Here is a 13,952-nt window from a genome sequence, read left to right as displayed (position 1 = left end):
CACCCTGATAAATCCAGTACCCATCAGACACCATACATAATTATTTTAATACTACTGACTATATTTCCCATGAACATTTTGTACTTCTCGATCTCCTCCCCTACTTCACCCATCTCTCCAAAGGCCCCATCTGCCAACCATCAAAATGCTCTCTGTGTCAATGAACTTGTTTCTATTTTGATTGTTCATTTGTCATGTTCTCTAGATTCCACATATAAGTGAAATTGTATGACATTTGTCTTTCTCTGACTTACTACCTTCAGTACAGTGCCCTCTAGGTCCATCGAGCTTGTTGCAGATGGCAAGATTTCATTCTTTTGGATAGCTGAGTAATATTCCAGTACCTCCTCTTTATTCATTCATCTGTTGATGGACACCCAGGTTGCCTCCATATCTCAGCTATTATAAATAATGTTGCAGTGAACATATGGCTGCACATGTCCTTTCAAAGTAGCATTTTGGATTTCTTCGGATAAATACCCAGAAGTGGAGTAACGGGGTACTTCTTTGTCTCTTGTTATAGTCTTTGCCTTAAAGTCTACTTTGTATGATATAAGTATTGCTGCCCCAACTGCTTGTTGTCATTTCCATTTTCATGAAGTATCTTTTCACCATCCCTTTACTTTCAGTTTATGTTGCATGTCTTTCGATCTGAAGTGAGTCTCTTGTAGGCTACAAATGTAAGGGTGTTGTCTTATCCATTTAGCCACCCTATGGCTTTTGATTGGAGCATTTATTCCACTTACATTTAAAGTACATATATTAAATGGCTAGCTATCTATTTACCTATATCTGTCTATCTATATGGCCATTTTATAATTCATAATTTTTATCTTCTTAAGTCCTTTAACATTTCTTGTAATACTGGTTTGGTGGTGATATGTTCCTTTAGATTTTCTTGTCTGGGAAGCTCTTTATCTGTTCTTGGATTCTAAATGATGGCTTTGCTGGGTAGAGTAGTCTTCGTTGTAGAGCCTTGTTTTTCATCACTTTGAATATTTCATGCCAGTGCCTTCTGGCCTGTACAATTTCTGTTGATAAATCAGCTGACAGTCTTGGTTACCTTGTAGGTAACTAATTGCTTTTCTCTTGCTGCTTTTAAGATTCTTTCTTTGTTTTTAACCTCTGGCTTTTTAATTATGATGTGTCTTCATGTGGGCCTGTGTGGGTTCATATTGTTTGAAACTCTCAATATTTCCTGGACTTGTATGTTTTATTTCCTTCTTCAGGTTACAGAAGTTTTCCATCATTATTTCTTCAAACAGACTTTCAATTCCTTGCTCCTTCTCTTCCCCTTCTGGTACCCATATAATGTGAATGTTGTTGTGCTTGATGTTGTCCCAGAGACTCCTTAAACTATCCTCATTATTTTTTATTCTTTTTTTTTTTCTTTTTGTATTCTGTTACCTTATCTTCCAAATCACTGATTTGATCCTCTACCTCATCGAAAGTACTATTGATTTCAGTTATTGTATTCTTTATTTCTGACTGGTTCTTTTGTATGTTTACTATCTCTTTGTTGAAGTTCTCCCTGAGATCATTGAGCATCCTTGCAACCAGTGTTTTGAACTCTGCCTCTGGTAGATTGCTTGTCTCAATTTTGTTTAGTTCGTTTTTATGGAGCTTTGTTCTGTTCTTTTAGTTGGGACATGTTTCTTTGTCTCTTCAATTTGGCTGCCTCCCTGTGTTTGTTTCTACCAGATGAGGTAAAGCTGCTGCATCTCCTGGTCTTGGTAGAGTGGCCTTACATAATAGGTGTCCTGTGAGACCCAGCAACACTGTCTCCCTAGTCACCTACACTGGGTGCTCCAGGTGTGTCCTTTTTGTGGGTTGTGTGTGCCCTCCTGTTGTAGTTGAGCCTTGGTTCCTGTTTGCACATCATTGGGAGGGATTGATCCTCTGGCTGTTTGGTTGTGAGTACTGTGACTACAGTGGAGGAGCTGTTGTACAGGGGCTGGCCCTTTGGACCAGGGTTTGCTTTAACAGGGCTCTGGTGCCTGTCAAGTCTGCTCTTCGGTAGTATCTTTTTGTGGAGGTGGTTGGGTAGTGCTCTCGTGTGGTTAAGCTGGCAACAGGTGTGTTAGTTCTGGGGCCTCTTGGGAGGGGCTCTGTTGCTGTCCAAGTTCAGCTACTGCCTGTGTCCTGCCTGGGGCCACTTGGTGTGAGCTACAAAGTGATCTGCAGATGGTTGCCACTTGTGCTGGCTTTGGTGGTGCCTGGAAGAATCTTAAGCTGTGAACTGAGGCTGGTTACCACCAGTTCTGGGCTTCGGGCTGCTTAGCAAGCAGTATAGGGCACACTGAGGCCAGATGCTACTTGTTTGGTGTTTGTGAACATTTGAGAGATTTTATGAAAGTCCGAAGCATGAGCCAAGACAGGCAATTTGTATGGAAAAGATACTGGTAGCAGCTTGCTATGGGTCCACAATTTGGGTGGGGTGGGGTCTAAGGGAATCACCAAGGCAGGGCAAATGATGTTATGCTAGCTAGGTTGATGGAGACTCAGATATGGTGCCCATCTGCAGCTGTACGCAGGGCTCAACAAAGAAACAATCGATTTTGCCAGCACTTCTGTCTGGGAGAAAGTTGCCCCTCCTGCCATTGCCCTGAAGCCAGACAATTCAGTTCCTCCCTATATGTCACTGTTCCCTTTAAAACTGCTGCCCGAGCATTGGAGCTCAGAGCGAGTGAATCCATTAAATAGTACGACTGTGCATGGGCCCTTTAAGAGGAATGCCTGGGACTGCAGTGGCCCTCCATCTCACTCAGTCACAACCTCTGCTGGTTTTCACAGCCAGAAGTTGTGGGGATTTCTCTTCCTGGCACTGGATTCCTGGGCTGAGGAGCCTGCTGTGGGGTTGGGACCCATTGCTCCTCAGGTGGGACTTCTATAGCTAAGATATCCCTGCCAATTTTTAACCACAACATACGGGTGTGGGACCAGCCCATTCCACATCTACGCTCCTCCTACCAGTCTTGATGAAGCTTCTTCCATATATCCTTTGTTATAGGCATTCTGTCCCACTACACTTACAGTGACTCTCAGTGATGGTTTTTCTGTAGTTCAGTTGTAAGTTTGATGTGGTCATGAGAGAAAGTGAGCACAGCATTTACCTTCTTGGTCATCTTGACCAGAAATCTCACTAGACATTCTAAATGCTGAAAACAACTGCTCCCATGAAAATATAGCTATATAATCTTTACAGGAAGCAGAGCCCATACAATAACCTGTTCACGTGTGATTTACCACAGCTGGGATGTAACACAATCGATTTTATATTGTGTAGGTAAAACAATATTAAAATTTTATATATTAAGCTCTGAACTAAATATGACAAAATGTTACCATTTAGAAGTTCTGGATGGTTGGTCATATGTATTTGTTTTATTATTCTTTGCACTTTCCTGTGTGTTGAAATTTTCTCCTGACTTTCTGAAGTATGTTCTGGAGAAAAAAAGAAATACATTGTTTAGGTTGGAAAGTGGGAAGAGTGAGTGAGAGAAAATAGCCGTGTCCTCTACTTGATAGGCATGGATATTTTCAAGAGGTTTCTGTTAAAGGAAAAAACCTTAATTTAGCTTAGATTATTTCTAGATGAAAACTATTTTTTGTAGACAGTAAAGGTAGTTATTTATGGTAATATGTTTGCATTTGATTTAGTCACAGGTGTCAACATTTTATGGAGTATCAGTATCTGTGTGTGTGTATGTGTATGCGCACATTTGTTAGTCACTGCTCAGTTTTGTTTTGTTTTTTGTTTGTTTATTGAAGGGAACAGTAGGACATCCTCATGTATTTGACATTGATCATGGGCTGTGTGATGCTGCATGGCTTGGAGTAGACTAGACTTCCAGATGCTACCAACTTATAATTTCTAGGCCATAGGCATATTTTGGGTGTCTGAAAATACAACACTGAAAAGAATTTTCACTTACACATTTTAGGAGATTCACTGATCCAAAAACCTCCTTCAAGGCAAGTCAAATGCAAGGCCCTGAGTTGTGGGGAGGGGTATATGACTCAGATATTCTCACACTCCTGGAGAATGTGGCTCATAGTATATGGAGATACATACTTTTTGGAGAGCTTCCATTTCAGGCAGGGCTTTGGGACATGGTGCTGATGGGTACAGCAGTGGCTCTCAATCTTTATTTCGGTCATCACATTAATCATATGTGAAACACATTCTCATTTGTAACATCTCTCACTACATACAGTACTTATGAACTAGGGGCAGTACTGTCACTAGGGGGAAAATTCTGTCTTTGGAGCTTGTACCTCAGCTCACCCTGCCTGCACTTTGGGAACCATCAACTGAGAATAAAAAGCAGTCTTCGAGAAGTCTCCATCCCAGGTTTGGGTGTCATTCCTGCCACCCTGACGCTTAGTATAGGTGTGACACCTAGTAGGTGATAGTACGTAATTATGGAGTGTAGCATAAATTAACCAGCTGTGTAATCTTAAGCAAGCTTCAGTGTCTTCACCTGTGGAACAAGGGCAATGGATTAGGTGACCTCTAGAGCCCCTTTCAGTTGTGAAATTATGTGATTCTTTGATTGGACCTTTACCTCAGAGAAGATTAACTTGACAGGAATGTGAAGGATGGATAAAATGAGAGCCAAGAGAGGGGAAATGCTCCTTTTTCTGACTTAGTCTAATGTTTCCTTCTCGATTACTATTAATTAAGCACTTATTTAACTTGGGGCTTTCCTGGTTGTTTTCCATAAGTCAGCAATCACTCTCTGGGAAGACAGTAATCTCTTTAAGGACTGGAATCATTAGTTTCTCCCCCTACTTCTGTGTGTCTCAAAATACAAGGCATCATAATGCCATACTGTGTTTTCCCAAAAATAAAACCTAATGGGAAAATAAGCCCAAGTTATTAAATAATTTTTGGAGCAAAAATTAATATAAGAACTGGTCTTAGTTTCGGGGAAACACGGTAGAGCAGTGTGTGGGGTTCCACATGGTGTTTTCACACAGCTCATCTAATCTGTCAGGGAAGCGTTATTTCCCCTTTGCTGCAGAGGAAACTGAAGGTTAGAAGGATAGAATGGCTAACTGAATGTCATGGCTGGCGAATGGCTGCACTGCAGTTGACCTCAGATGACCAGGCTCTCAGATGAGAGCCTCCAGTTCGTAAGGCAGTCTAGTTAGCTTGGCTCTTGGGAAGCCCAGAGGTGAACATAAACACTTTGTGAGAGCAATCATTGGCCTGGCCACAGGAAGTTTCTGTTTTCTGTTCCTCATTCTTTTGTTTCTGGCCCTACGTGGTAGGTGTCCTTCAACTGATCGTTACATTGGCATCATTTTTCACATCTCATTAAGCCCAACAGTTTTCTTCCTGGGCTACAACACATTCATCTGTCAAGGATTATACCCTGAACATAGCACCCTCAACATTTTATGTTTTTTTTTCCCCCCTTTGTAGATCTTTAACTTTAGCAACAGCATTCTCTATGTGAATATGCATGAGTGTGGTTAAAATAGCTTTTGTTCATTAAGCCATTTATTCTCGTCTGTAGCAGGTAATGGTGACCTGTCCTTGGTCAGTAGTAGTGGAGTTTTAGAGAAATGTATGATTTGAGATGTCTTAAGGGGGGATAACACACAGGTCATGGTAGTTGGCTGTCACCACCATTTACTACCACAGGGAGCAGAGAAAGAGAAGTTAATTTGAAAGGAAAAATGATGCATTCCATTTTGGATATGCCAAGAGTTCCTGTGTCTGTTTGGACATTGCATGAAGAAGTGTTGTATGGGCAGTTGGATATGGGTTTATAACTGTGGGGTAGTGCTTGGGTTTGAGTTACGGATTTAGAATTGGTCATCCAGGGAAAGAATGAGGAAAGAAGATGGTGGAAGATGGGACATTAATATTGGAGGCCAGGCAGACACAAACAGAGGAATGTTTGGGGCACACAGACAAAGGGCAGCTAGGAAGACGGGAAGGAGGTGATTTCACACAGGCCAAGGGAGAGGCGCTTCATGAAAGCCAGATGTGTAAATTCTTCATGCATTCATTTATTCATGTGTTGATTCATTAAATAAATACTGTCTGTGCACTCTGTGGGCACTTTGCTGAGTGCTGAGGGGAAGAAGAGTGAACAGGCCAGATGATGGTCTTTTCTCTTTTGGAATTTATTTTCTAGTGGCTGAGACAGACGTTAAAGTGATAACCATATGGTTACGTGTATGTAAAATGTACGGTACCGAGCACAGATCTGTAAGCTAGGAGAGCAAACAGGAAACGGGCTTACCCCCGTCTGTCCACCCTTACCTTCCTTTCCGGTTCTCCCCAGAAAGACACAGCCAGGCCCCAGAGCATGATTGGATCAGTCAGGTGGAGGGAGAGTGAGTGGCAAATTTCCAAGCAGGAGGAGAAGCTGGCTCCCCCAGATGCTGCAGCCTCCAGGAGCAATCCTCTCTCACCTCCCTCTTCATCTGTTTCCCTCTTTACTAGGCTTGTCCTACTGCCACACAGATATGTTTATTCTCTCCCATCTTGAAAAAGCCTTCTCTTTACCTCACCTGCCATTTCTCTTCATCCCCTTATAACTGAACTGCTCAAAAGAATTGCCCCTGACTTCATTTCCTTTCCTACCATGGTCTCCTGAACCCACTACTGTCGGGCTTTTGACCTCCCCACTCCATTCAAACTGTTCTTTGCAAAGTTGTGTCTGGGAATGGAGGGAAGATGGCAGCAAGGTATACAGGGCAGAAGCAAGTCTTGGAGGATCATGTTAAGAATTTTGAATTTTGCTTTAAGAAGGGGAGAGAGGGGTGGGATCCTTCAGCAAGTGAGTGACATGATCAGATTTCCAACAAACACGCTAAGTGGCTTCTCTGCAGATTATGAGCTTGAACATGGAGAGACCAGTTAGGAGCTTCTACAGATGTCAGGGCAAGGCCAGTAGTGCCTCGGGTAAGGATTGTGCACTGAAGAAGACAATGGGTAGCATTTATTAAGTTCTAGCTTTCGTTCAGATTTGCTGTTCAGACACATGATTTTGCATACATCTTTACCTTTCCTAAGCCTCCGTTTCCTCATCTGTAAAATAATATGGGATCACAGTCATCCCTATTTCCAAGTTGTTTTGAGCATGGAATGAGATAACATATGTGAAGCACTGAGCACATATCTGCAGATAGTAAATGCTATTAATAATTATTTCCCATCTCACAGTGGAGGAAACAGATTATAGAGGCCAAACAAGTGGCGAGTGGATTTGAGCACAGACCTCTTTCTCTGTAGCTCATTCTTCTTCTCATTCTGTGCTTGGCTGCCTCCTGGCGTGAAGAGAAATGTAGTCCATTTCTGTTCCTAAATCAGCACTTCAGTCTAGTGCCAAAAGTAGGAAAGAAGCCTGCTGAATTAACAGTGATGTCCTAACTGATTCCTGGCCCAGCCTGTTTGCAAGTTCCCCATCCAGCTCCTGCTGGGGGGCATCCCAGGAGTGTGTGGGAGTCCCTCTGGATTTCCTCAGACACCAGCCGCTTCACCTTGACCTGGAATCTCAGGTTCAAATAAAGAAGAAAAGGGCTGTTGGCTAAGAAAATCCTGAGCTGCTTAGGAGGGCGGGGCTGCCCTAGGTTGCCTGGGGAACACTGTACCTGCTGGTCTTACCAGGGGGGACCTGGGAGGTGTTACCCGAATTGCATCCTTCCACCCAGAGCTTGGGAAAGTGGATGACTTTCAGCCTCACTCCAGAGCACCCCTGTGGTGGAGGGTGCGCCGTGCGAATGATACACTTTATGATAACGAGTGGGATTTGGACTCCTAAGACTTTTGATCACATCTGGTTCTTAGGGTGTGTGTGCCCCCATGCATTGGTTGGTATGGGCAACTAATGCCAAGCTGAGGAATGCAAATAATCCTGAGCTAGCATTTTGGCTTTGGAGCCCTCCAGGAGCAATAACTCGCCAAATTGTCCTGACATGGTATATTAAGAGGTGTAGAAACACGCTGCATCGTGTAAAATATGTACTTCAACTGCACGGGCCTTCTGCACCTCTGCCACCTGGAAGGGTTACATGTTCACTCATGTGTTTGCCATCATCACCCTCTTAGCCAGCTGCCTTGTTTGACTGTTCACTGTGTCCCTTGCAGATGAATTGAAAGAGCAAGAAAGAAAACCTTACCTGTGACAATCTGTATCTCTGAGTTCCTCACTTTGAATAGACATAGCAAAATACACACACACACTCACACACACACACACACACACACACACACACACAAAACACATACATACATATATATAATATAGTTAATAAAATTGAGCCTAAATTCCCGCCTGGCGTAATCAGCTGGTCCTGAGTAATGTGGTTGCCCCTTTAAATGACTAATAAGCTTTCTAGCTGCCAGACTCCCCACATTGCCCTATCTTTTTTTCTTTTTAATATACTTTCTGCTTTACTTATTTAAAGTTCCTACAATGGTGCTTACAAATAGCTTATGAAAGTGCAAATTAGTACAACTTAAATGAAGGGGAATGTGACAATATCTATCAGATTGCAAATGCATATATCCTTTGATCAAGCAATTTGCTTCTAGAAATTTATTTTTATACTCATATTTGCAAAATGACGTAAGAACAAGGTTATTCATTGAAGTGTTGTTTATAATAGTTAAAGACTAGAAACAGTCTGTTCATAGAATGGGAACTGGTTAAAAAAAGATACACAATGGAATACTACGTGGCAGTAAAAAAAAAGCATGAGAAAGCTATCTAACCACTACACTGTTTATCTGTAAATAATATAAAATAATATTGAATGTTGACTATAATTTTAAAAAATACATTCATGAGGATGTAAAGTACAGCATAGGGAACATAGTCAATAATATTTTAATAACTATGTACAGTGTCAGATGGGTAATAAACTTATTGGGATTATCACCTTTGTAAGGTACATAAATGTCTAATCACCGTTGTTTTGTACACCTGAAACTAATGAAAAAAGAAAAAAATCTATGAACCAATATGGAGAAATTCCAAGGTATACTACTAAGTTTTAAAAATGAGCAGGTTGCAGAACAGTGGACATAGTACGCTACCATTTGTAATAAACAGGTTAGAGAGAATTGTGTGTGTACGTTTGCTCTTCTACGCATAAAACATCTCAGGAAGGATGCACAGAGAGCCTATAGCTTTGATGATCTCTGTGAGGGGAGCCAGGTAGTTGAGTGACAGGAGTGGGAGGGCTAGTTTTTACATAATGTCCTATTGTACTTTTTCATTTTTAAGCCATTTAGTTGTATCACACATTTAAAAATAAATTTCTTGCCTGAGCCCTGTAGGCATGTACATTTGTGATGCAATATATACATACAGTGAGAAATAAGGGGTTGGCCTTACCAAAATTAAGAGTTTAGGGTTTTTTTTTCCTTTAAGGTTTAAAGAGTTTTTAGTAAAATTATCAAAGGTGGCCTGGGTCTTGAAGCTGTTGCTCTGAAGTTTTTAATATTTCCTCTGTAAAATTACACAGGCTTAAGTTTCTGGCCTTAAATCACACCTATTCTCAGTTTCCCTGAAGTCAAGGGTACCCTGTGCCATATCAATTAAAGTAAATGTACTTTCAATTAAAGGTGTTAAGTATGAGTCTGAAAAGATTAATTCTTTATAAAAGGATGACCTTCAGGAGTTAGATCCAATTAGGCATTTTCTCAACTATATTTCATCCCAATGGGACAAGTCTACCACTCACAATCAATCACTGTGATCTTTTCAAAAGCAGGTATTTTAGGTTCAGAGTCATAAAAGAATGACTTGACTAGGCAACCTTTATAACTTGAGCCACAGCTGATGTAGATGAGAGACTATGGGTGTTGGATATTACTTCTGTAATATTAACATTTTAAAGAATCGGTGCGTATGATGATATTCTGGTTACGGTTCTTATACCTCTCTTCTTATGGCCTTAGTAGAACAAAATAATTTAGGTAAGACTGATCAAAGGAACGAGGAAAGGAACAATGACATAAATTAGTATCAAACCAAGTTCCCTTTCATCTTTTTATCCTTTTGTCATTTCATTATTAAATCACTTTAAATACTTGTTCTAATTCAACCTTTGCTGATACACAGCACACAAAACCAAGGTTATTAAGTAAATGAATGCTTGCTGATCTTTTTATGATAATATGTAAAATCTTGGGGAATGTTGTTTTCTCCTAAAAGTGAAAGGAATTGAGCATTTCTATTTGTCTTAGGTATTTCCAATATAGAATTCTTAGTCCTCACTCTGCCACTCATCAAATTTGTAAACTTGGAAAAGCCTTGAGCATACTCACCTAAAACATGGAAAACAAGTAATACCTACTTTGTATACCACTAAGATTGATTATTGGATAAAATGAGATTTGATCCATGAGGTTTGATATCACTGGTTCTCAAAGAGTGGTCCTGTGACCCATAGGGGTCCGTGAGACCCTTTCAGGGAGCCCATGAGGTCAAAACTATTTTTATAATAATTTTTAAGAAATTATTTGCTTTTTTCATTCTCACTCTTTCACACATGTACAGTGGAATTTTCCAGTGGCTGGCTACATGATACATGATATTGCAGCAGGTTGAGTACAAAAGCAAATACAAGAATCCACCTATGTTAAGCCAGACATTACAGAGGTTTACAAAAATAAAAAACAATGCATGCTTTTCACTGATTAGTTTTTCTTTTGGAAAGTAAAGTAATTTTCATTTAAAAAATCTACATTAACATGTGATAGATTAATTCTGGTCATTTTCAAATAAAGTAATATATGTTTTAAAATGTATAAGTTTTAATTTTCAATACACTAGATATTCATAGATGTAACCAAAATAAACAAAAACTCCTTAGAAGACCTTAATACTTTTAAAGAATGGAAAGTCGTCCTAAGACTAAAAAGTCTGAGCACTACTGATATACAGAGGGTGCCAAAAGAAGTATACACATTTTAAGAAAGGAAAAAATCTGTATTATAATTACACTGATGGTAACCACTTTGAGCACCTCTTGTAATTGCAGAAGTCAAATATGACTTGTATTAATCTTTTTTGTTATCAGTATATATCGAGTATTACAATTTTAATACAGTTTTTTCCTTTCTTAAAATGTATATACTTTTTTTGGCACCCACTGTAAATGAAAACACTATATAAATGTGTGATGACATTGGAGAGATTAAGAAAATTTAGGCTGTTTAAACAATCCAACATGCAAACAGTATTTCTACTGCAAACACTGATTGTTCATGGCACACACTCCATCTCCAGGGTAGGGTTACTTATTCTGGGGTACAAGATGACCTCTGAACCATCTACAATTACCTGCAATTTCGTATGTCAATCATGTGTCTGCTTTTTAGAGTGAGAGTTCAGAATTTTCAGTTTTCAGATTCTGAGAAGGTTCTAAAAGAAGCACAGCGATAGGAATTGCTGATGTCCCCTAGTCCCACTCTATCTCTGAGAAGAGCAGTGGTAAAGTTAAGGTGGGGACACCTGAGAAGATGCAGTGGTTCAAGGCTCTTATGTCTGTGGCCTAGGCTTGGGCATGCCTTGATTTCTTGACTTTTTACTTCTCTGCTTGTGGAAAGGTTTTAGACTTGGGCTAGCTCCTGTAGGTGCTGGGGCGCTGGGGAGCTTTCTCTCAGCTGGTAGCGTCCTTTGGCATCTTTCTGGGCCTCCTCACACTTAGTGTGGCAGGATGTAATAGAACATAAAGAACTAAGATCAGGCAATACACCAAAAAGGGCCCAGAGACTGGCAGGAGCCATCATGATTTGGGCACTGTACATAGCAACCAGGAGATAGTACCCAGTTTTAGAGCACCACAGCTGGAGCACTACTCAGGATTTGATCAGACTCCGGAAGGATGATATTCAGGGATGTGTATTCAGGTATTTCTGTCTCTGTCTTGGACACCTTTGGCAGCCGAGCAAGTAGTTGAGTGCTTACAGAAATTACTATTTCTTGTTTCCTGCTGCAGTTTCTTAAGGTGTTTTTATTAACTTGAATTTAGCATCTGTTGAGTTAGTCATAATATTTAAGTGTTCTTAATGAAAATTTAAAACCATTCGAATTATAGCTCACTGCCCCCATATTATCATTTCTTGGAATTAATATGAATGGAAACTAATATCTTAAATGTTTACTTTTTCCATATTACCCCGGTGCCACTTAATTTGATTGAATATACATATATATGTACATATTATAGTTTTACATAAGTATTTTACATTTACTTAAATAAAGTTTTATGTATTCAATGGGTAATTTCACAACATTCAGAGTTCCACCTCTAGAAAAAAATTTTTAACTACAAAATACACACCTCATTCTGGGCATTTTGTTGTGTGATTTAATGTATAATTCTGTCATGAACTTCATTGTTGCAACTATCCTCCCTGTTTGTTAAACTTCAAAAAATAATTTGATAAAATACTATTTTCCCAGGAAAAATAAGAAAATGTATTTAATATCATTTATTCTAAACCAGAAGCTTCTGAAATGTTTAATTATGAAATTATGTTTCAGGTTACTGATTTAGTGTAGATTTATAAAATGAGCCTTTTATTTTTGGTATTTTGTGATATGAGCAAGTTTATATAATGTAAATTCAATTTGGTAAACAAATATTGCCCTTTATTATTGTCATAACTATCACTTCTAGTTGAGGAAGTATTTGGATGTAACCCAAAACTGTAAAACGCTATCTACATGTTGGTAGTATCGTGTGAAAATTGGAATACATTTAGTTTGATTAAACTCTGCTTCATTACATTTTAATGTGCTATATGTCATGTATTTCAGAAACTCCAGAAAGGAACTTAATGACATACGATTTGAGTTTACTCCAGGAAGAGGTGAGTTTTCATCGAAATTATTATGTTATTGCTACAAAGAATATTTCAGAAATTGATTCCAAGCGTGTATTTACAATTTGTTTTCAAAAATACTTTCTCTAAAAACACAGAAAGGAAGGCGAGAGGGAGGGCGGGAGGGAAGGCAGGAAGGAAGGACTTAGGATAATTGTAGGGAATCCAAACTGAACCACTACTGTCTATATGAATTCCAGTGCCCTGGTGTGGTGATGTAGGGCCATTATGTAGGGATATTATGATGAGCGTGGTGAGCAGCATACAGCACTCCTAATGAGGGCTCAGCAGCAAACATGATACCATGAGAGAGGTAACGTACTTTGCCTCTGTACTCAGGTCAGATTACATGACCCTATGTTGGTGAGTATTTGTGGCCTCCATTTGCTGCAGGCACCACTGGTAAGCTGGGTAGGAACAATGCCAGTCTTGCAGCTGAACACAATTTTAGTGATTTAAATGGCTATTATAACAGCTGAAAGGTTTTACTGGTTGCTTTTTCAGCTCCTGGATGCCTGGAAGTCATAGAACCATGGCATATTTCTTGGTATCTCTATCACCTGGCAAGAGCCTGGTATGCAGGAGAATTTGAAATGATTTTGGTTAATTAATAGATAAGTAACATATATGAATAGACTTTGGAGACCACAAGACTAGTTGTTCAACAAAAATTACTATTTCTGCTATTTAGTTTATAACCAAAACAACCTAGAGAAGTGAAAATCACATGCTAGCACTGACTATAATTGTTTTCCCCAACCTCTGGTTTCAGATTTTTACGTACATGAAAATAGCTTTGATGTCTATACTGAACACCTTTCTAAAATATATTTGAGTGTATTAATATATAAGCTAATAACACTGTATTTTATGTATTAGAGCTCCGTGTAAATTTTAATTTGATTAAATAAGTTGTATTTGCTGACTTTTGCAAACGCTGAAGTTTGATATCTGGTTGTTCGGTTAACTGCTTTGCCATCTCTGCTATTATCATTTGTAATAAAACACAAACTTGATGCTCATAGGAGCCAACGTTAATGGTGCGGATATCAGGCAACTAGAGAAACTAGTCTAAGTACTTACATTTAGG

General features: G+C 39.5%; 1 protein-coding gene across 4 annotated transcripts in view; it reads left to right on the top strand.

Annotated features, from left to right (window-relative positions):
• STK39 (serine/threonine kinase 39) overlaps nucleotides 1-13,952 on the top strand; it is a 281,554-nt gene that overhangs the window by 209,639 nt on the left and 57,963 nt on the right. For all 4 annotated transcript variants that reach the window (XM_074337417.1, XM_074337430.1, XM_074337427.1 and 1 more), the window contains one exon: nucleotides 12,798-12,850. In XM_074337417.1, the coding sequence (XP_074193518.1) occupies nucleotides 12,798-12,850 (53 nt within the window). The remainder of the gene's footprint in view (nucleotides 1-12,797; nucleotides 12,851-13,952) is intronic.

Source organism: Rhinolophus sinicus, linkage group LG01 (genome assembly GCF_036562045.2).
Source record: "Rhinolophus sinicus isolate RSC01 linkage group LG01, ASM3656204v1, whole genome shotgun sequence".
NCBI lineage: Eukaryota > Metazoa > Chordata > Mammalia > Chiroptera > Rhinolophidae > Rhinolophus > Rhinolophus sinicus.
The sequence above is the reverse complement of the archived record's forward strand: the minus strand, read 5'-3'. Positions and strand labels throughout refer to the sequence as shown.